This window comes from Muntiacus reevesi, chromosome 3, assembly GCF_963930625.1.
Source record: "Muntiacus reevesi chromosome 3, mMunRee1.1, whole genome shotgun sequence".
NCBI lineage: Eukaryota > Metazoa > Chordata > Mammalia > Artiodactyla > Cervidae > Muntiacus > Muntiacus reevesi.
In genome coordinates, this window is record NC_089251.1 from 37,499,759 (window position 1) to 37,522,616 (window position 22,858).

Below are 22,858 nucleotides of genomic sequence, written 5' to 3' on the forward strand. Positions count from 1 at the left end.
CTCTAAAAAGAAGGCAGGCTGAAATATAATGTCACAGTTTGCCTTTAAAATCACATCATACAATGATATGAAGTGGCATGAAAAGATTATTCCTTGAATACAGGTAAGTGATTAAAAATATTAATGAAAGTGAAAGTGTTAGTTGCTCAATTGTGTCCAACTCTTTGCCACTTGACCCCATGGACTATAGCCTGACAGGCTCCTCTGTTCATGGAATTCTCTAGGCAAGAATACTGGAGTGGGTTGATATTCTCTTCTCCAGGGGATCTTCCCGACCCAGGGATAAAACCTGAGTCTCCCACTGCAGGCAGATTCTTCACCATCTGAGCCACCAGGGAGGCCCAGAGAGAAAATATTAATAGTTTATAAAAAGAATGCTTAGCATGCTGACCAAGTTAAAAATCTCTCAGCTCCCTTTAAGTCTTCTGCCTCAGACTGAACATTCCCAATTCCTTCTGCCATTTGTCCTTGAATGGTAAGAAAATTTTCTTAAGTCAGAGAGGCTCCCATATAGGAAGCCTTGGGGACTATCCTGGCAAAGGGTCATGGAACGCAGGTTCTAATTTCCAGACTTTCCTGCTAAGTCTCTGTGAATGTTCTCTACTTTGGCAAAACCTCCTCTAAAGCCTGGGTCTGGACAGCAACCTTCTGTGTTTACAGGGGTACCATGGGGACAATGAATAATCTTACCAAGGTAACAGTTCAGTAGGTAGAGATGATGGAAAAGACATCCCAGGCTGAGAAATTAAGACTGTACAAAGGCACAGAGACACAGACGATTCTGGCATGTTCAGGGAACGGTGAGCAATTCTAGGTGACTGGAGCCTCTATGGAGTGATACGGTAGCCAGGGGGAAAATGTAGTTGAAATGACAAGGAAAGCCTTTCTAAATCAAGCTAAGGATTTGGGGCTTCTTCCTAGCCTTTGAAAGACTGAAGTCTTGGGATGGCATGCTGAGATCCATGTTTTCGAAAGAGCAAAGCGGTGGCTATACACTGGAAACCAGGGGATGGTTTAAGCAGCGGATACCATATGGTTGGGGCTTCCCAGGTGGTGCTAGTGGTAAAGAACCCACCTGCCACTGCAGGAGATGTAAGAGAAACAGGTTTGATCCCTGGATTGGGAAGGTGCCCTGGAGGAGGGCATGGCCACCCACTCCAGTATTCTTGCCTGCAGAATCCCATGGACAGAGGAGCCTGATGGGCTACAGTCCACAGAGTTGCAAAGAGTTCGACACGACTGAAGCAACTTGGCATGCAAGCACCATATGCGTAGTGACCTTATTAAATTTTAGGATCCGATGTGTTGCTGGTTTGCTACTTAAGTGGCTTCTTTGGTACTTTCCCTTTTATGTTGGCTCAGGCTCTCTTGGTGGACTCCAAAACACAACAGGACTGTGGGCCCATCCCAGACAGAAAGAGCAAGATGGGTGGTGGCAGTCAGAAAGCATTCATGTCTCCTGCTGTCATCCCATTCATGTTTTCCCTGACCCAGGACTTGGACAGCTCCCAGGAAGTGGGCACCAATCCCAGGGAAGGATGTGACTCTGGGCTCAGGCCTCTCCTAGCCCTCTGCTCTGTGGTGGGGGCTGGAGGCACTCTGCTTTTCCAGCAGCCTCTGAGGCTCTCCTGGTGAGCCTGTGTCTGCCTCTGTAAAGCTGGGGTGGGTTCATTTGGGGAAGGATGGAGCAGTCAGGAACAGAGAAGGAAGAAGTGCCAGGTTTCTGTGAGATCAACATGTGTTTGAAACAATTCAGAATGTAACTGAGAATGTAATTAGGTGATATTTGTTTTTGTTTTTGTTTTAAAGGAAAAACTCAGAACCTGTGACTCTTGTTCATGAGCACATGCCTGGATGTAGTCATTTTGAGTTTATGGAAAATGTGGTCAGCCCCATAAATCAGTGCTGAGGAATTCTTACAGAGTCATCCACCGTGCAAAGAAGGCAGGTCTGTAGTGAGTCTGTCGAAGTTATGAAAACAGAACCGAATAAGCACATAATGCTAAGCTACAGTATAGTCTTCTCTTCTCCTAGAATTCTTTCCTGAGTTGCCATAAAGTAGCTTTGAATTTCCCTTCCTACATAATCTATGATCTTTCTTGTATATCTCCATGTGTACAACTAGATGTCTGTGGCCATCACCATGATTACAAAGACACAGTTCTCTCCATCTACTCTCTCACGTGTCTTAAAAATTTTAGCAGGATTCCTGTAAAGAAAGTCCATTTCAAAGTAGGCTGGACAATTGTACTTTGCAACACCTCTGAGAACATGGTCACAATTGTATCCTAATTCTCTGACCTCCCGTTCTTCCCATCTATTATTTTGTGTGACTGGAGAATGAAATTTCGGGGTGAGATTGTATTTCTCAAAAGCACAAAGAAGGTCTTCAAATGTGAAACACAAACTTTCATTCAGAATTTGTAAAGAGATTCAATCTAGGTGTGATTCATTAGAAGGAATTCCATCTGTTTTCATCTCATTTTTGTTAGATTTATCCAATCAGCCATTTGCCCTCAAACAGTTTTAGTTCTTATATCTTATTTACCATAATATTTCTCTTATCCTTCCTCTTTGCTACACTCGATTCTCTGGTTGACCCAGTTTATAAATCTGTTTCTGGCAAACTGGTCAGTGAAGAATGGAATGTTAACAAAGTTGAGTGGAAATGTTTTTCAAGTGCTCTGAAAAAAAAAACGGGCTTGATCATGGACAAGCATGTTCTATCACAAAAATAGTACTGCTGAGTCTGAGAAGTTTACCTATCCTATTGCTTTTTTCTTAATCTGTTAGATGCGTCTCATGCAGGCTAAAAAATTTCTTAATTTTCCACAGAAACCATATGTATAACTTATAAGGCCAGATACCATGCTGAGTACAAGGCTGATGGCCAAGGCTCATTTCTGTTAGCTGTTTGTACTTTAAAATCTGCTCTAGCAATGTGTTCTTGTTGACTTCCAGACAAAAAACAAATTCTAGAGGTCAAGAAGGTCAAGTTGGCCCAGCATTTATATGCCCTGGGTGTTTTTTTTTACATCATACTTGCCTGCTGTCCCTGCCGAAATGTGGAGCAGAAACAGCTAGCTGGCAGCTAGTGAAACTTTGGACCAAATCCTCTCAACCACAAGTCACCTGTTGTCACCAGGTGCAAAGGGAGGGTGACCTGCCTGACTGACCCTGCTCTTGGGTTCTATTAGTTGTGCCGTGTTGCAGAGTGGGCAGTGTAAAGATGCAGGTATATCTGACATAATCAACAGTCATATAGTCTGAATTTCTGCATCAACCTTTCACAGACAGAAAAGCATAAGGTAACTAATCATAACAATGTTTGACTGAGCATTACTATTTAATGTGTTCAAACGCTAAGCCAAATGCTTTACAAACATTACTGGCTCCAGCCAGCCACCCTGCAGTAATTATTATCAGCCACTTTACAATATGAAGAATGGCATTCAGAGAGGTCACGTGATTTGCTTAGAGTTTTTTCCAGGCAGGAAGGAAGCAAAATTCAGACCCAACTCTACCTGATTCAAAAGAAGCCCCAAATTAGACACCTTGATTTTGCTTTTGGGTTAGTGTGTCTGATTCCCAGAGCAGCGTATGAAAGATGCAGGTTGTGGCTGGTTGAGGGAGAATTTGGTCCCAGGCTTTGCTTTGTAGATTTTATAAAAGAGAGATTAGCTCTTCCCAGAAGAGCTAGCAATGGCGTGATTATGGCAGAACTGAGGTTGTTTCCAGCGTTGTTATTATTCAGCTTGTCCTGTCCTCTGTTTCCTCATTTACAAAAGGAGGACTAAGGCCTCTGCGGCCTCCTCCTTGTCTATCTCCTTCCAGTTGGAGACACTCTGAGCTTGGCCCTGACAGTTTCGGGGAAAATCCTCATTGTGGAAGACCCTCCTGTGATCCTGGATCAGACAAACCCAGCACCTGCTGGATGATGGGAGAGTTTTCCTATGGTCCCTATTCCCTGGCTCCACCTTGTGGCCCTGGCATCCTGCTTGTGACCACTGGCCAGTGTGGCCGAGGAGCAGCAGCCCTCTCTCTGGAAGCTGCCTGAGCATCCCTGCTTTATTCACTCACTGTACCACCCAGCAGCTCAATTCCTAGAAAGCTAATCTAACCTGTTTTGGTCAAAATCCTTTTCAGAAAAGCAAGTCGAAACTCAAGGTCTTGTAGAACCCAAAGTTTGAAAACTAGTATCTGATTTGTCACAACATAATATGATAGCTGGATTCATATACCTGGAGTTATTCCAGCTCAACAGTCAGAGGGAGAGAGAGAGAAAGAACCAATGTATGCGACATTGTTAACGAATCCTACCGTGTCTCCTGGCTGTGGACGCATCACGGACACACGATCGTAGCCTTTCCTTAGTAGGACCCACAAGGCATCAAGTTTTCCCTGAAATGAAACAAATGCACCAAGATTACATCTGAAACCAGACCAAAGGCCTGCACAGACATGAACTTTCCACGCTTCTTCAGTCATATGAACCACACTTCACCAGCAATGCAGTTGTCACAGGATGTGACTCTCTAGTTCAAAATGTGGGTTTCAGCAATGGAGGAGAAGAGATGCATCCCAGAGAACCGTGATGCTCATGCAAGACACACCTGCGACTATAGCGTAGCCTCAGGTCTGCAGACACAGAGGAGTCATTCAGCCAGTTGCCCTCATTGCATTTCTGGGCATCTCCTCATACTGCAGGTCAAGCTTTTCAACTTGCACTAAAGTTTTTTCTTGCCACTTAGTGTCCCAAGTTTACAAATGAAACAATGAGGACAAATTCAGAAAAATGACTGAATAGAAGTGTGGGTGGGGCTAGACCAATGAAAGTGTCCTGGGATGTAGATCCATGGCTGTCCCCACAGGAGGCTTCAGAATCCTAGGCTTGAGGAACAAATGACCAAGGATCACGGATCACCACAAATCACAGTCCCCTTTGGAGTTGTAGGTGATTGGCTGAATCTGAGAAGACTGAATCTGTGAGGACTAAAGTTTTCATAGTACATGACAAAGGGAGTCTAATGATCTAATTCCTTAGACATGCTGAGTGGAGCTGGCTTCTGCCACTGCAAACACTAAAAACACAGGGAAAAAAGACATCTATTTAGCTTTGCTCTTAATATTAACCCTGGCTGGTGACTCCACCAGGCAGAAGTCACCTTTATTTTGTCTGATTTCCCTTCAGTACCAGGAAATCTGCTCACCTCCACCTTCAAACACGACGTTTTAGCCTCTGGAACTGGTGACTACATTCCCTTTCATGGCAAAAAAAAGGACTTTGCAGATTTGATTACTGTTGAGTCCTGTTCTAAAGCCACAGGTGTGAGCCCTGTACCAAGGCCACAGAAGCGGAGCCCAGAACCAGGTCAACAAGCCAATTGAGCCCCTTGGTAACTGTTGCCAAAAGCCCCTGATCATCACCAACAGGCCTCCTGACTTCAAATTAGGCAAAGATGCTCACTCTAGTAAACACTCTATCGCGCCCCAACCAATCACCTAACACCAACCTTCCAGCAGGAATTTTCTTTGTCTGGAGGCTGTAAAAATTGGCTATTAACCCACAAAAACTGTTAACTCTTCTTGGTCTGCCAGGTCAGCCCACTGTGTTTGCAGTGCCTCCTTGATCTCTGCTCTTTGTTCTTAATAAACTCACTCCCTTCTAAAGTGCTGTGTGTCTGGAAATTCTTTTTCAACCTGCGCTCGAATTGCAACAATTATGTTAAGGATCTTAGACTGGGGACATGATCCTGGATCATCTGGATGGACCCAAGCTAACCACATGGATTTGTTTATTATTTATGTATTTCACAGCGGTCCTTAACAGAGGGAGGCAGGAGGGTCCGAGTCAGAAAAAGAGATGGAGAAACAGAAGCAGAGTCAGAGTGATCCCAGCTGAGAAGGACTCAACCCATGGTAGCTGGCTTTGGGGAGGAAAGGGGGCCACAAGCCAATGAGCGGGCAGCTTCTGGAGTCTGGAAAAGATGAGGAGATGGGATTCTCTCCTAGAGCCTCCAGAAGGAGTGCAGCCCCGGCCTTGCTCATCTTAGCCCAGTGAGACCCATTTTGGGCTTCTGACCCCCAGAACTCTTAAGACAATAAATTTGTGCAGTCTTAAGCCACTCAGTTAGAGGTAATTTGTTAGAGAAACAGTAGGAAATGAATACAGCCCTTATCACTCCCTGACAAAGACTCTGTTTATTTGCTTGGTATTTGTCTCTGTCATCTGGAATGCCAGCTCCATGGAAGCAGAGATGCTGCTGCTTTTTTTAAACTGCTGTATACCCGGCCCTTAGCACAGTTTCTGGTGCTCAGTAAATACATGTTAGATGAATGAATGCATCCAGTGCTGCCATATGCTGGGCTAGGTGCTTTTCTGTGTGTCTGCTCATTTCATTCTCCCAGCAGTCCCAAAGAGTTATGGGGAAGGAATCAGAGAGGTCAACTAACTCGGCCAGAGGCACACAACTTGTAAACTGGAGAGGTGTGACTGGATGCCCCCACCATGTCTGTCTAATTCTAAATATTAAAAAAAAATTTTTAATGGCATTTATTAATTTTTAAATTGAAGTATAGTTGATTTACAACGTTATGTTAATTTCTACTATAATGTGATTCAGTTATATACATATCTACATTCTTGTGGCTCAGCTGGTAAAGAATCCACCTGTAATGCAGGAGACCTGGGTTCGATCCCTGGGTTGTGAAGGTCCCCCAGAGAAGGGAAAGGCTACCCACTCCATTATTCTGGCCTGGAAAATTCCATGGATCATTCCATGTGGTCGCAGAGTCGGACATGACTGAGCGACTTTCACTTTCACTTCACCTTCTTTGAAAATATTCTTTTCCATTATGGTCTATCACAGGATTTTGAATATAGTTTCCTGTGCAAAGCTCATATACTTTCTACTATACAAATTGCAGCTTCTTCCTTGTGCAGATCTTCTGGTCAGAGCACTTTCCTCTAGAACAGGGTTTCTAAACTGGGGGTTGCAACTCTTCAACCCCTCGTGAAATAATTTTGTGTATTAGGATCTGAATTAATAGGAAAGAAAATATTTGAGTTAATGGCACATGGTGAGGATAAGTATGATTTGTGAAAAATGAGTATCAGTTAAACATGCACAGGTGTGAGTATTAGTGTGTGAAGTGAATACACACATGTGCACACATAAGGATTTACTGGGCCAACATGTATTCCTGTTGGGGTCTCATGAGCATGTTTGAAAACACTGATCTGTAAGTGGTCTTTCAAGGATAATGCTGAAAGGCTAAGAGAGTCTAGAAACTTCAAGTTCCTTGCCACAAAGCTTTCATAGTGGCAGTATCGACTTAAGAATGCCACCTTAAAGAGTTGGTGTTCTGAAGTTATTTTCTGGTGGGTTTTATTCAGATATGAAAAATGTGCTCTGCAACCTTTATCAATGGTTACTTGAGTTCTTGTGGGTTCAACTCTGTCTTGCTAAGCGTAATGTTTCTCATCTCTCTTGGCCAAGTATTTACAAAAATCTCTAAAAATATTCTGGAATGACTTCAGAATGCTGGGAAGTACTGCTGCTGTGTTCAGCATGGTTTTTTGCATTAAACCGTTTCAATCATTGGTTAAATGTTTTCCTTTAAAGTTCTTTGGGATAAGCATTTATATCTCAGGATATAAACAGGTGGACTTCTTGGACGAATGCCTCTTTTCTTTTCCCTTTTTTCAGGGGGACTCCTGGTAACTGACTTGGTAAATCATCCCCCTCTCAGTACTCTGTGCACTGATCACTCAACTCCTTGACAAATAAGGTGCAATGAGATGGGGCTAAAAGAAAAAGTGGCTGTTGAGGAAGTGTTATAATTAACTCAGCAGAAATCCAAAGTTTCAGGCAGGGAAAAGAGGGAAAAACCACCTAGATGTGCAACACCAGGAGAATGGGTCATGTTTCTTCGATATTTAAGCACAAAATGACTGGCTTTAGACTGTATTTCAGGGCTGCCCCTCACCAGTTCTGCTGTGGCCTTAGACAAACTGTTTCATGTCCTTAAGTCTTAACCTTTCTCATCTTTAAAAAGAAGAGAGACAATAATATTGTCTGCTCTATGGATTTCTTAAAAGGCTTACAATTAGATATTGAAGTAAGATGTGTACATACCAAGTTGTTTCAGTCATGTCTGACTCTTGGTGGCCCCATGGACTGCAGCCCGCCACGCTCCTCTGTCCATGGGATTCTCTGGGCAAGAATACTGGAGTGGGTCCCTGAGCCCTCCTCCAGGGGATCTTCCTGACCCAGGGATTGAACCCGTGTCTCTTATGTCTCCTGCATTGGCAGGCGGGAAGCCCTTGAAGTAAGATACTTGTCTCACAGAAAGCATTCACTCAGTGTTATCAATGTATTATTCCTTAGGTAAAGTCATTAAAATGATAATTTGAAATGCTCTGTAGAAATATGGAAATGAATGTAAGATGACGAGTAAGAATCCAATAATGTGTACTTTACAAGCCTGGATCACCTGTCCTCCACTCTGTCCTCCAACCCCATTTCCGCCTTTCCCCCTGGCTTCTATGACGGTGTCTGGGAACCCCCAAAACTCCACCACAGCTGCTTCGCTAAGGCTTGGCTAAACCTTGGCTCTGCCTGCTCCTTCTTAACTCTCTCATATCCTTTTCAGCCTCTTCTCCCCTCTGCCTACACTTGATGCACTACTAGACTCACCCCCAGGCGGAATGCTCACCCCGCCTACTTTCACCTGGTCTCATGGGTCAAATTTCCACCTGTCTGCCCATGGCTCATATAAGGTTCCAATCCAATTACCAAATCTTAGTTGTAAAGTAAACATATCACAGGTATAAAAAAACTCCAAGCATCACATATTGAATAATTTTTCCCCAACCTGCTCCTCCTTTGACACCCTGCCTTGAGTATGCCTTGGAGCACCACCAACATCCAGACAGGCAGTGACCAGACAGGTCATTCTCATCTCCTCTCTCTCTGCCACCCCTTCATGTCCAACGTCGACCCTGTCTGGTGGACATTCTGTCTCATCTCCCCTCTTGCCTCTTCCTGTCCAGCCCTGCCCCACTGTCTCCTTGGCTACTGTCTTGGCCTTGATCATCTGTCACTCATCCTGAGAATAGTTTCCTGATCGGTCTTTTACCTTCAGGCTCCCAGTCCTTTCTACTACTTGATTAATAACAGATTTCGTGGCTAGCTGGAATGGATGCTTTGTTGGTAATAAAATAAATGAAGAAACATCTTTATTAGCAGTGTGAATTTAGGCAAGTTACCCCTCTGTGCCTTGATTCTTCCATTGTAAAACAGAAGGAGTAAGTAGCAGTTTCTAATTTTGAGGATGTTGGTAAGGAATGAAGGAGTGAGTGCAAAAAAGGCCCTCGGGACTATGCCTGACTTGTGGTACATGCGTCACTCAGCTGTGCCCTTCATCCAGGTGAACTGCTATCATGAGCTGTTCTGGCCAAAGTAAGACCAGCTAGTTCTGATTGGAGCCTCAGTGCTCTGAATTCTGAAAGTTCCACAAAGGAATCCAAAGTCCCCATTCTGTGTGGCACAGAAAACAGTTGGGGTAATCTATACATCCTATACCTTGCTGTACTTCTGTCAATACATCAGGTAGCATTTTATGCAAGAACTGAAGTAAGCTTTAGAACAAGTGTTTTTAGAATCAAGAGGATAAAAAATAACTCTTAAAAGTCAAAGAGAAGTACAGAACAAGGTTCCTTTGCTTGATTTTCTGAGAGGAGGCAGAAGTTTTGTCATTTCAAGACAGTAGCTACTGGGCTTATTAATAACATCCCTTTGGGGCCAGAAGAGCCTCGGGAGAGTCTTCCAAGTGGTTGGTGGGCTTTACTCACAGCCTGGCAGGAGCCTCTGAGTTGACTCCACTATTTCTCTCAGATCTGAGTGTCCTGCATGCATGGCCCTCTTTACAAGGTACATTTTAAGACACAGGTCCTCACTCCCCAGAAGGAATGCTTCTGTGAAACTTAAAGATTCTCCACCATTCTGGGAACCCTCCACCAAAGTGTATTAGCTGACATTTATATATATCTTTCTCTCATATGAAATTGACACACTTTGACTATCACATGAGAAGTGTACCAATTCCAGGTTCCCCAACTTGACCCCAGCCTGATAATCAGTATCTTCCAATCCACAAAGGCTGGCAAACCAGGAATTCTCCATCAATGCTCACTTGTTTCTTCCTAAACAAGAAGACCATGCCAGGAGGTTTGTGAGGTCCATTGCTCAAAGCATCTTGGTGCATGGACTTTGTGGCTGCCTTTCTTTCCTTTTTTGGGGGTGGGAGGAGGGGTGGGAGGCAGCAGCTGTATCTTCTCTTCTGGTTTGTCTGCCTCAGCTACTTGGAAGTTAGTCAGAAGCTGGGAATTTTGAGGGCAGTTCAACTTAGAGGGCTGTGAGAGACTAATACTAATTTTTTATACCTTAAAATACATGGTAAATATTGTGACTCATACGTCTCCTTAAATGAAACAAATGAATGCATAAGTTAGAAACTTCCCCTACAAATACCCACACATAGACACACTTACACATGGTCATTTTTTTTCTCTGTTCTTTCGGTCTTTGTTTAAAACATGTTTGGAACCATTCTAAAATGTAGCCGGGAAGGGACAAAAAATGCCTGTTCAACGTCAACAGCACATCTGACAACATTTAAGGCTTCAGTGTGTCTCGCTGGACGGCACAGAGCTTCGTTCAGGGCAGTTCAGTGCTGAACGCTGCTTGATTACAAGGTCAAGGTGCTTAAGGCCAGGGATGACAGGTTTGCCTGAAAGAAAATGAACAGAAGACCACCGGCTTCCCTGCGCTGTGAGCAGCGCAGGCCGGTCTGGCTCTTCTGCAGAACACAGTGGTCTGCAGGGCCAGCCAGGGTCTGGCTTTTGTCCTTCAGCTGTCATTTCTGTCATTGCCAGTCAAAGGGAGGAGCTACTGGAAAAGGAGGAAAATCATTTCTCTGAAGGCTGCAAGCCTTCCAGCAAACTTGAAAACAGACCTGGTTTTAATCTTTCTGGTGGCCATACATCTGGGCATTACTTAACTCGCCTGAAGCGGTCAGTCCCAATTTAATGAGAAGCACGGGATTGCTGTAAATCCAGGGGGTGAAAACCGAGCAAAGAAAAATTTAGGGCAAATATCGGAAAATGTCCTGATCATGAGCCTGGAATGAGGAAAGGGTGAAGTGTGGTCAGTGTGGTCAGTGCCTTAAATGAGCCTGGGCGACGGCAGGGAGCAGCCTGGGTGGACTCCTTCTCCTAGGGAGCTCCCCTGGGGTGTGCTGAGGCGACGGGCTCCCCTGCTTCTCTGGTCCTCAAATCTACTTCCTGGAATGCTTGAGAAACCAAGTCAAATGCAACCAGTTTAAAGGTGTGTGATTCTGACCACCATCACTGGGGAACCAGGACTCTTTCTAGAACTTTCTGAAAGTTTTGCCCTGGGTGGAGATGTTCTCCCTGTTGATAGTGGGCGGGCCATCCTCCATGAGCTGCCTGCCCCCATCCACTCTCTGCAGTTCTCTGCCTTCCTGGTTCCATGCCTTGGAAGCGCAACCTCAACAGATGGCATCATTTAGCTTCCCTTTGGCCTGGCCAACAGGTAGCACCAGAAGATGACAGCAGACAGATGAATGGATAAAGAATATGTGGGGCACACGCACGCATGTGTGTGTGTGTCTGTGTGGGTATATATAGAGTGGAATATTACTCAGCCATCAAAAAGAATGAAATAATGCCATTTGCAGCAACATGGATGGACCTAGAGATTATTACACTAAGCGAAGTAAGTCATACAAAGACAAACATCATGATGTTACTTATATGTGGAATCTGAAAAAAGATGATATAAGTGAATTTACTTACAAAACAGAAACAGACCCATAAATATAGAAAATGAATTATGGTTACCAAAGAGGGGAAGGGGGTGGAGGGATAAATCAGGAGTTTAGGATTAACATATACACAATACTAAATATACTAGATATAGAATAGACAACCAACAAGAACCCTACCATATAGCACAGTATTTTGTAATAACCCATAATGGAAAAGAATCTGAAAAAGAAAAAAAATATATATAATGAATCACTTTGCTATATAGCTGAAACTGATACAACATTGTAAATCAGCTATACTTCAATTTAAAAAGGGAGAGAAGAGGGCAAGATAACAGGGAGGTTGGTACTTGTTCCTTCTATTCTCTCCCCGACCCCCCACTTCCATCAGTGGCTGCTTTCTTATAGGGCAGGGGTCTGCAAACATTTTCTGTATAGGCCCAGAGGGTAAATATTTCAGGCTTTGTAGGTCAAGAGGCTATTATGTAGGTGCTAATAAAATCATTAAAAAATATAAAAACCATTCTTAGCTTGTGGACCATATTAAAACAGGGAGCAGGGCAGATTTAGCTTACTGACTCCCTCTCTGTGGCCACAGTTCCCACTGGGTGACCTCTGCTCCGGGGCTGCAGCTCTCATTGGATCCAGTAACACCCTCTCCTCTCCTTGCCCTTCAGGCCCAGGGATGCCACAGCTCTCACTGTGGAGTGCCTGCATGCCTCCCCATTGCCACGGATTCTCTTAACCCTGCCCAGATCTGTGTGAGTTCGACCTCTGGAGTGTGCCTTCTGCTTCCTGCCAGGACCAAGACAAATCCAGCGAGAGGGTTCAGGAAAGGGAAACAGACTTTACAGCACAGCTTGAGGCTGAATGCTTTGTCCAAGGCCTAGTGGGTGTGTATAGACATTGTGGCTAGAATGGGGTTCATTGTGAACCACGCATGAGGTTACAGTCCAAAGGCTGAAGTTCTGGTGGACAGGCTGCTCTTCTGAACAGTGTACATTATGACCTTTCAATTCTGTTCTGTGCTTCTACTCTCAAACTTTCTTGTTCTTTCCCTTCCCTTGACAATCTGGCCCAGCTACACATAGGATGACCTCTTTTTCTCTCCTTGCCTCAAAGAGATGGCAAGAAGAATGTCACCTTCTTTGGTCTGAGAGCACCAAAGTGATCTGGGTAAGTCACAGGAGAAAGTCTATCTGGCATGATGCTCTGGGTGTGGTTTCATAATTGCATCCCACGCATCAGCTCTATTAACAAGAGGTGGAGGAATCCCTACTCCATGCCAGGTACAATGCTGTTTGTGGGTGATTCAAAGATGAGTTAAGCATAATTGGTGCCTCCAGCAGGGATCAAATCTGGTTGGGGGAAGACTCACAAACAGGAGCAGTCACATGAACGAACGAATGAGCTGTGCTAAGCCTTTGTGTGAGCTGCTCCAGCAGTAGGAGGAGCATTCACGCTTTCTCATGTCCTAACAAAGGGGTCCTATAGAGGTGCCTAATGAGCCCAGCAGCATCACAGGTTTTTTCCAGCTGGCTTTTTTGGTGATCCCTTAACATGCAGTTTTCCAACCATCCAACATTAATCCAGCAGCTGTGTTTGCGAGAACAATGGACCCATGTGAAATTTAGGATGTCTCCGAGGCATGATTGTGGTCACTTTGCCACCGCACCACGGTTCCTGCTCTCCTCCTCTGGAAGGCTGGCTGGTACCTTCGGTGATCCCTTTTTAACTGGGACCTGGCCCTAACGCTGCTGATTCGGCAGGTCAGGCTTGGGGCCTGAGGGTGTTCATTTCTAACAAGCTCCTGGGGGATGCTGATGCTGCCCATCCAGGGGCCACACGTTGAGAACCAGCTTGCACACACACAGACAGTGACCAAGGCTGAAGGGCAGGGGCTGGGGAGGGAGCGGTAACCGAGGCAACAGTGGGGTCTCCCTTAGGGAGTTTGGATGGGAAATTCAAAAAGGGAGAAAATTAGGGGAAAAAAGGAGTTTCCCTTCATGAGAAAAAGTGGGTAGGTCATAAAGGCCAGGGAGACTTTGAAAGCCTTTTGTGAGACTGAATCATGAGGTTTGAGACATTAGACCTGGGAATTTGTGTTTTTAAAGCTCCTACAGGTGACTGATTCTCAGCCAAGTTTGAGACCCTCTATAGATTCAATATCCAGCAGTACCTGGCACACAGTAGGTACACAACAAATATTCAATTCAACTGACACTAATTCCAAGTGTGTGTTGGGAGTATTTTGATATTTCTATAAATCTAGTTGTCTATATGCTCATTTGTTCATAAAACTCAGTCCTAGACCACTAGTTACCAGATGAATAACATGCTCTCAAGCAAATACGAATTCTTCAAATAGAATTAAAGCTCTCTCAATATCCAAGATTACAGAGATGAAACCCTGGCTCTTACCAAATATGTTGTATTAGTCACAAGGTACAGATTTCTGAAAACAACATAATAGAAAATCCCCTTTCGCCTTCATCTGAGATTCTCCTTGGCTCCTTCCTGTCTGCGCATGCATGCACGCCACAGCATGTTCCACATTAGAATATAATTAGAAGCAAACAGCTGTTAGTCAAGCAAACTACATTTGGGCCACATTTTTTCCAAAGTTCAACCCATTGCTCTAGGAGAGGGGGTGGCTTATCTTAAGAATCTCACCACTTGAAACACAACAAACCAAAATGACAATTCACTGAGATTAGTTTGAGAATGAGGTAATTCAACTGAGCAGAGACAACTACCAAGAAAGTTTCCTCCACTGTTTAAAATGGTTACTTCTTTTGATTTCATGGGAGAAGAGCTGCTCTGAAAATAGCAAATATCTCAGTTTATCACTGGAAGGGGAGTAAAGCTGTATGTGGGTGGGGGGGGGGCGCTGCTGATGAGATTTGGTTCTTTTTTTTAACTTTTTATTTTATATTGGAGTATAACTGATTAAGAATTTTGTGATAGTTTCAGGTGGACTCAAAGGTGAGCAAGGGGACTCAGCCATACATACACATGTATTCATTCTTCCGCAAAGAGAGCTGGTTCTTATATTGAGTCTTTCACCTGAGGCCTTGGCATAGTTCTGTCTGCAGCACAGAGCAGATCTGGGTTGGAGCCTTGGATTCCAGACAGACCCAGGCAGAGCAAAGACTCTACCATTCTAGTTTTTCTGTAGACTATGTCGGTCTTTTTGGATATGATTTTCTAGTACTCTTTGATGGTTGGCATAGTGCACATGCTTATGGGGAAGACCAAGGAGCAAGGGTGTTGAATGAATCACATGAATTCAAAGACATCTGCACCCATGAGGAAGAGAAAAGAGGCTTTTAGGAAGCACTAACTGCCTCCAATGACTTAAATTTCCCAATAAGTTAAAAAGGCTTTCAGTTAAGCTGTGGAACTGTGAGGGGGAAGAGAGATGCTGGAGAAATAAGACATTTTGTTCGCAGCCAGGGAAAATGAGTACTAGACTCATGGCCAACACAGCCCACTACACCAGCACATGGCTTGAATAAAGGGAAATGGGCTTCTGTTGTGGCAAGAAGGATAGATATTAGGCATCAAGGAGAATCCAGCCATTGTTATTAGACTATGGAAAGCCTACCAATGAAATTATTGAAAGTTATATTCATTCTCTGGGGTTACTACCCAAGTCACTTTCTTCAAGTCCACTCTCATTCCACCACTTTGCTATGGGGATTTTAAGAAGCCCAGCTCCTATTGCTGGGCATATACTGGGAAAAGTTGAAAACTTTCAAGCACCCCAGTGTTTACAGTAGCACTATTTACAATAGCCAAGACATGGAAACAACCTAAATGCTCGTTAACTGATAAGTGAAAAAGAAATGTATATAAATATATATATATATACACAATGGAATATTACCCAGCTGTAAAAAAAAAAAAAAGAATAATGAAATAATGCCATTTGCAGCAACATGTATGGACCTAAATATTATCACAGTAAGTGAAGTAAGTTAAAGAAAGACAAATACTATACACTATCACTTATACGCTGAATCTACAAAAATTATACAAATGAGCTTACTTAAATAACAGAAACAGACTCACAGACACAGAAAACAAGCTTGTGGTTTCCAAAAGGGAAAGGGGGGGAGGATAAATTAGGAGTTTGAGAGAGATTAACAGATAGAAACTACTATACATAAAATAGGTAAACAATAAGGACCTATTGGATAGCACAGGGAACTATACTTAATATTTTGCAATAACCGATAATGGAAAAGAATCTGAGAAAGAGTATATATACATGAAACTGAATCACTATGCTATATACCTGAAACTAACAAGACACTGTAAATCAACAGTACTCCAATTAAAACAAAAAAGCCCAGCTCTCACCTTGATATTGTGGAAACTGAGAAAGTATACATTTAAACTTTCAAGTCCATGATTTGAGAACTTTGTTTCTTTGTGACGAGCTGGATTGTGGTTTGCTATCATCTCAAGAGATTCTGTTTCTTTCTAGGTAAGTGTTTTACAGGGAGTGAGGATGGGTTTTTGAGTAGAAAGAGGCACACCTTGATCGGAGAGTACCACTTCCGGGGAGAGGAGGGCCGGCGCAGGTTGTTGTTCAGATTTCGGGGTTCGGGGAATTCGTACTCCTGCTCCGGCATCTTGACTCTTGCATTCTTTGCCTTCTCCAACTTAGCACCTTCTTCTGTGGAGCCCTTTTCTCCCCAACGAACCTAAAATAAATAACATACAAAAAACCCCACAAAATGACAAAATAAAATATGATGCCCCTGGAGAACAGGGGTCACAAACAACTGTATGATGTGCTACCCGGTCCTCATTTCTTTTGGGTCATGAGGACCAGAGAAGAGGGGTGGAGTAGAGAGAGGGAAAGGGGGAAGGACTGGAGGAGCAGTAAAAGCAAGCAAGGGGCATGGGTATTTGGGGGAGGAACCATCCCGGGCATGGGAACAACATACGCAAAGGCATTGTGGGCCCAGCAAGAACTCTGGATTTTATTCCAGTGATAGAAGAAACCACTGGGGTGGAGGTAGGGGGAACTTGAGCTAATGAGTGAATTGCTCTGACTCACAGTGGACAAGACACCAGGGTGCATACGTAAAAGGCTATACTTGATGCCTCACGATTCACATCCCCATTAGACCTTAAGTATGAGTTTTCACCATTTTGCTTTGGTTTTCTGTCACTGAGTAGTCAGCACGTAGACATGAGTAAGTGAAGCTGTCCTTACCTCCATCCTTTTAATGCCTCCAACGCCTCGGCCACCATAATAAGAAGCATCTACCGTAGGCCACTTTTTCTTAGGCAGACCATCATCATCTTCTTCCTGCAGAGAGATTGTGGCACATGAAGGAAGCAGAGCACCATTGTGTCCACTATGGCAAAGTGGATGGGAGCAGATGCCTGGGTTAAACCCCATTGCCACCATTTACTGGGCCTTGAGCAAATCACTTAACCTATCTGCAAAGTGGGAATAAGAGCAGTACGACCTGGTTAGACTGTGTTGCGTTCTTGAAACATGTTCTCTTCTGCATCTCTACTCTTTTATAGCGTATCTCATCTAATCCTGTCTACATGTTAATGCCTTGTGAATTTACATCTTTGTCCCTGACTTCTCTGACCTCTGTTGGCACTGACATCTTCTCGGGGACTAATCAACTTCTCAACAATACATATCTAAAAGAAGTCCTGATTTCCCCACCTCAGATTGGTTCCTGCCGTTGTCTTTCCCCTTGCCTGGGAGTCACGCTTGAATTCTCTCTTCCTCTGCTTCCCCTTCCCTATCTCATCTCAATTTTCCAGCAAGTTCTACTGACCTTAATTCTAAAAGACCCTCAATTCATGGCTTCTCCAACTCAAACTCCATCACCACCTCCACCACCCTGGTACCAAGGCTCCATAAGCTTTCTCCTGGGTATGAAAACATTCTCCTAACTGACCTCTCTTACCTATAATCCATTCTCCACAAAGTAGCAGAATAAATTCCAAACCTCAACTCTGATTTGAAAGCTCTGGCCTCTACTCACCTCTCCAGCCTTCTTCCTTCCATGCTCCCCTCTCCCAGATACTCTGAGTGCATTCCCTGGACATCCTTCTCAAGTAGCCCCAGTCTCTTTATCCCATCAACCTATTTTATTTCTAGTTTTTGCTCTTACAGGGCTTCCCAGGTAGCTCAGTGGTAAAGAACCTGCCTGCCAATGTAGGAGATGCGGGTTTGATCCCCGTGTTGGGAAGATCCCCTGGTTGATGGCATGGCACCCCACTCCAGTATCCTTGCCTGGAAAATTCCATGGACAGAGGAGCCTGGTGGGCCAGTCAATGGGGTCACAAAGAGTTGGACACAACTAAACAATAGAACACACACATGGCGTGCTATTTATTTATTGTCTGTCTCTCCACACTGCAATGGAAGTTTCAAGAAAGCTTATGTTTATTTGTCATAGTTACCATTGCAGTCTCAGCTTTTAGAACAGCACCTAGTACATGGTAGATGCCCAAGAATTATCTGCTGAATTTACAAATAAATTAAACAAGATGATTTAAATAAAGCAGTTAACTAGGTGTCTGCAACTTAGCTTACTGACGGGAAGTTAGCATTTACAATGCTTTTTAAGATGAAGGGAGAAAACAAGAGGAACTTGTCAGCTTATGGGTGGAAAAGGGAGGGATAAGGGAGGGATAATTAGCAAAACTCTTCTTTATCTTGGCGCTAATTCCTGTTGTGGGGAGAAAAAGTCACCATCGACAGTCCTGGATGGGCTAGAGGGTGGTGGCATAATTTCCCTTCTGGGTAAGGAAAGTCTGCAAAACAGATTAATGTGCTCAGAACAAGCTCACCTCCCACAGCCTTGGGTTGGAGGCATTTGGGGAGGCAGAGTGGAATCCCATGTGGGGCCACTTCTGTGTGGAAAGGGGCAGGCATGGGACCGGGTACACGCAAGGGTCCGCAGAAGAGAGGTCAGAGCCAGAGGTGACAAAGCAAAGCAGGAACACAACACGTTAAGACCTTCAAGGTGAACTTCTGTGCTTCTGATGGGCAGGCTTCTGTTTAAAAATTAATATATCTAAAGGACAGTGATCACATTCAGGCAGCTGACCAGAACGGGCCAGTCTGCGTGTGTGTGTGTATGTGTGTGTGTGTGAAATGAACCTGTCCTTCTTGGATGTGGGGCTGTGAGCCCTGAAGGCACAGTGGGTTCTGTCGACCCTTGTATTCTGAATCTTGCACAGAGCCTGGCGCACGGTAGGTGCTCAATAATTGTCAGTATCGAATTCGTGATAACACAGCTGAATTTATGTAGCCTTTAACATGTATGTGCTGGTCACCCTTCCGAGTGCTTGACATATATCAACCCAGTCATCTCTCAACCAGCCAGTGATGTAGGTGGTGCTATCACACCCACTACAGAGGAGGAATAGAGAGGTTAAGTGACTTAGTCACCATCTTCGATGTGGCAGAGCTGGATTTGTGCCCAGGCAGTCACACTCTTGCTTGACTGTTTCTCTGTGTTGACAAAATTCTAGGTTTTGGCCTTTTGTGTTTTGCTTTTCCAATCATTTGATGCTTTCAAGTAAATGCAGTTTTCTACTTCTCACCACTTGTACCTGCTAAGACTTCTGACTAGATGTGCCAAAATAATAAATAAAAACAAACAAAAAGGACACCAGCAAGAAAATACTATAGCTCACAGTATCTCACCTTACAATTTCAGAAAGTTTATGATGTCAACCAGGAACCTTATATGTTTAAACTTCACCACCAGATGTGTCTGTGTCATACATGAAACATGGTTTCCAAAACCCCGGGCATGCCCGGTTAAGGACTTAACTGAACATAGCAGCACAGAGAATGTATGAAATTCCAAGAATAAAGCTGCTCTATTCATTAGGGCACTGAAAGGGTCTCATGAGTCTCCTAATTTTTTAAATGACAGGAGCACAGATGTCAGAGATCATTTAATTGGGATTTTTCACTGCACAGAAGAGGATAGCCGGACCCAGAGAAATGAAGAGACCAGTGGAGTGGAGTTCTGATCTGGCTTGCCTTGTCGGGTATTCCCCCTATAGTTACACGCATAGCTGCCCTTCCCATCTCTTCCCGCCCCTGGGCTCTATGCCTCCGCGGTTGCCGGGTACCCGAATTGGGCTGGCCTTCTGCGCATGTGCAGGTCCTGCATCCCATACAGGAAATGCCTAGACGGCAATCCACTTCACGCGCTCTTGGTACAACCAAGCCTGCCCTTAACCCCCTGACCTGAGCTTGTGGGCCAAACTCAAACAACAACAGCAAAAGACAACACAGAGGCCCAAGGATTGACCAACGGGAGAGTCAGAATTTCCCTTCAGTTACTATGGCTCTGTTTACACATTCTAGAGACGGAAGGGTTTTGCAATCTTCAGAAGAGAAGGGAATTTTTGATGTGGTGTGTTTTTTTTTTTCTTTCATTTGGCCAAAAATTGATGAAATAAAATCATAGATAGTCCTCAGCAATTTCACTGACAGAATTGGCAGCACCTGACGTGAGTCTCTACCTCTAATTAAATAGAGGGGGAAGTCCCTCTCACACTGCCCTTTAAGGATGTAGCAGGGAAGGGAAAAACCACCAGTACAGAGATCCCCTATGATAAATGGAGTACAGACTGAATGAGCAGAACTGCTTTGTGTCAGCAAAGCCATAGGAATCAGGGGTTTGTGGGCAGTCAGCAGAAGATGAGCAGAAGAATGGAACTGAACTCCAGGAAACTGCCAGGTGCCACCAGAGAAGGAGGCCAGGAGAACCTTGCAGGAATGGAATGGCAGGGATGGTATACATGTACATGGATGGCTGAGTCCCTTCACTGTTCCCCTGAAACTACCACAACATTGTACGCTGGCTATACCCCAATACAAAATGTTTTTGGTGTTAAAAAAATTAAAAACAAAAAAGAAGGGGCTGTTTAATACTCTGTTTAATTGGCTGCACTGTATTGTAATCCACTGGTACTTTTAAACCTTCAGTAAAACTTCCTACGCAGATGGTTTTGTGCCAGTTGTGTCTTTGGGGAATAGAGGGATCTGATCTGTTAGATGGTATCCAGCAAAGGAAGAAGAGGAGATAACGCAGAAGAAGCAAGTAGTAGGAGGCAGTGGTGCCTGGAGCAACCGCAGAGATTAGGAAGGGATGCTGGTTTTCCATTAGCGGAAGTTTTGTTTAAATTTTAAAGGATGTGGTGGCCCCAGACATCCAGTTGGCTGATGCTTGGGTAACACGAGTGGCAGCACATGACTCAGATAGGGAGGTTTGTTCTGACCTGTTCATCCAGGCAGACCTGGACAAGAAAGAGCTGAAAATTAGAAGTCTGATGCACACATTTGGGAGGCCATGACTGGTTTAGTCCTCTGCTGCCTGCATGCACTGCACTTTTTCCATCTTTCCAATCATGCTAGGCTTTTATATAGCTCCATGCTTCCACATTCACAGTTCCATATGCTTGAAACAAACTTCTCCTGCTTCTTTTACCCATCTTTTAAGATATTGCTCAAATGTAGCCTATTCCATGAAGAACTCCCTGATTTCTCAGGGAATTCAGTGCTCCCTTCTGTGTTTGCCATGGTTCCTTGTATTGATCTTCACTCACTCAACAAATATTGACCTCTTAGTCAGTTATTAAGCAAACCAGTAAGGAAAGGTGTGAGATTACTGATTCTGGGGATCCCTCACTCCTCATGCAAACCATGATGTGAATAGCGCCCTCTAGAGTTGTGCCATGGTGGCCCTCTGAGACTCAGTCTACGAGTTCTTTAACATTCCTGCTTCTTTGATATCCATTTGGCAGAAGAACCAAATGGCTGTTTTGGCCTAAATAGGCTCTCAATCTCCAATTCACTATGGGTAGCACTAGGACCCATCTATAGAAGGGAAAACATAACTGAAACAGAATGGAGCCCAAGGAAATAGTTTTAAACCAGCCTTTGAATTCATTAAAAAGTTCTTTGAACTATTGCACACCTTAAAACCTTATGATAAACGTTACGTGCCCCCAAACAAGGGCCCTATGTCCATTCCTTCCTTCCCTCACTCAGATGACTGTAGCTGAGAAAAATAGAATGCAACTGTCAATGAGATTGTTTACATTTATAGAAGAGTAAGTTTTGTGAGGATGATGATATGAAATAAAGGATAGAAGCCATAGAATCTCCTAGGTCTGAGAGGCTCTGGAGGTCCGACCTTAAGTAGCTCTGACTGTACTGTGTCTTTGGACGTCTCTGGGGATAAGCCAGAGAAGTCAGCTTCAATGTCTGTCTTGGAGATGAATTCCTCAAAATGAACTGGTGAGTCAACAAAATTCATCAACTCCTCTGTGTAAGTACAAAAAAAAAAAAAAAAATCCCAGTTGACTTAACTGATATGTTTTGGTACCATCCTATTTGTTTACATACACGTAATGATTAACACAATGACTGTCCTGTGTTTTTCAGTAAAGAATTGTGTGTGCACTTTTTAAAGCAATTGTGTGTTTATTTTTTTAAACTACTGAATATAGAAGACTGAATTTGGGTCTGTTCTAGGACTTCTGATTAGAGCAGACATGTGTGTATGTAAGGGTGTATTTGTGCATGTGTGTATCAGATGTGTCATATGTCCACTGAAAAAAAAAGATGCCTGGCAGAAACTTGGCTCTTCACCCCTACACAGTAGGATGCTAGTCTGGCTATTTGTGTAGACACAGCTGTGAGAGGGACCAGGTCTGCTGCTGTTAGGGAGTTCAAAACAACAAGACATGTTGTTTAATTTTTCTGTAGCCCAGTTTTCCCATCCAAGAAATTCTTGCCACATAGAAATCATTAGCATCAGTGAGCAGGATGATAAACCTGGAAATAAATTCATCATTTAAAGCCAGGTGCTTATTATTAATTGGGTGCTCACACCGTGTCAGTTCACTCAACACATGTCCCTCTCCCTCTCAAACAGTCAGAAAATGCATGGAGGGTGATGACCTTTAGAACTAAATTAGCAGGTGAAGT

The 22,858-nt window shown here is 43.9% G+C and overlaps 1 protein-coding gene across 1 annotated transcript in view; it reads right to left on the minus strand.

Moving 5' to 3' along the window:
* Positions 1-22,858, minus strand: part of ANTXR1 (ANTXR cell adhesion molecule 1) — a 253,071-nt gene that overhangs the window by 55,682 nt on the left and 174,531 nt on the right. Inside the window, exons 15-17 of the mRNA XM_065929030.1 lie at positions 17,084-17,179; positions 16,398-16,565; positions 4,321-4,401 (exon numbers count right to left, since the gene is read on the minus strand). Coding sequence (XP_065785102.1) covers positions 4,321-4,401; positions 16,398-16,565; positions 17,084-17,179 — 345 coding nt within the window. The remainder of the gene's footprint in view (positions 1-4,320; positions 4,402-16,397; positions 16,566-17,083; positions 17,180-22,858) is intronic.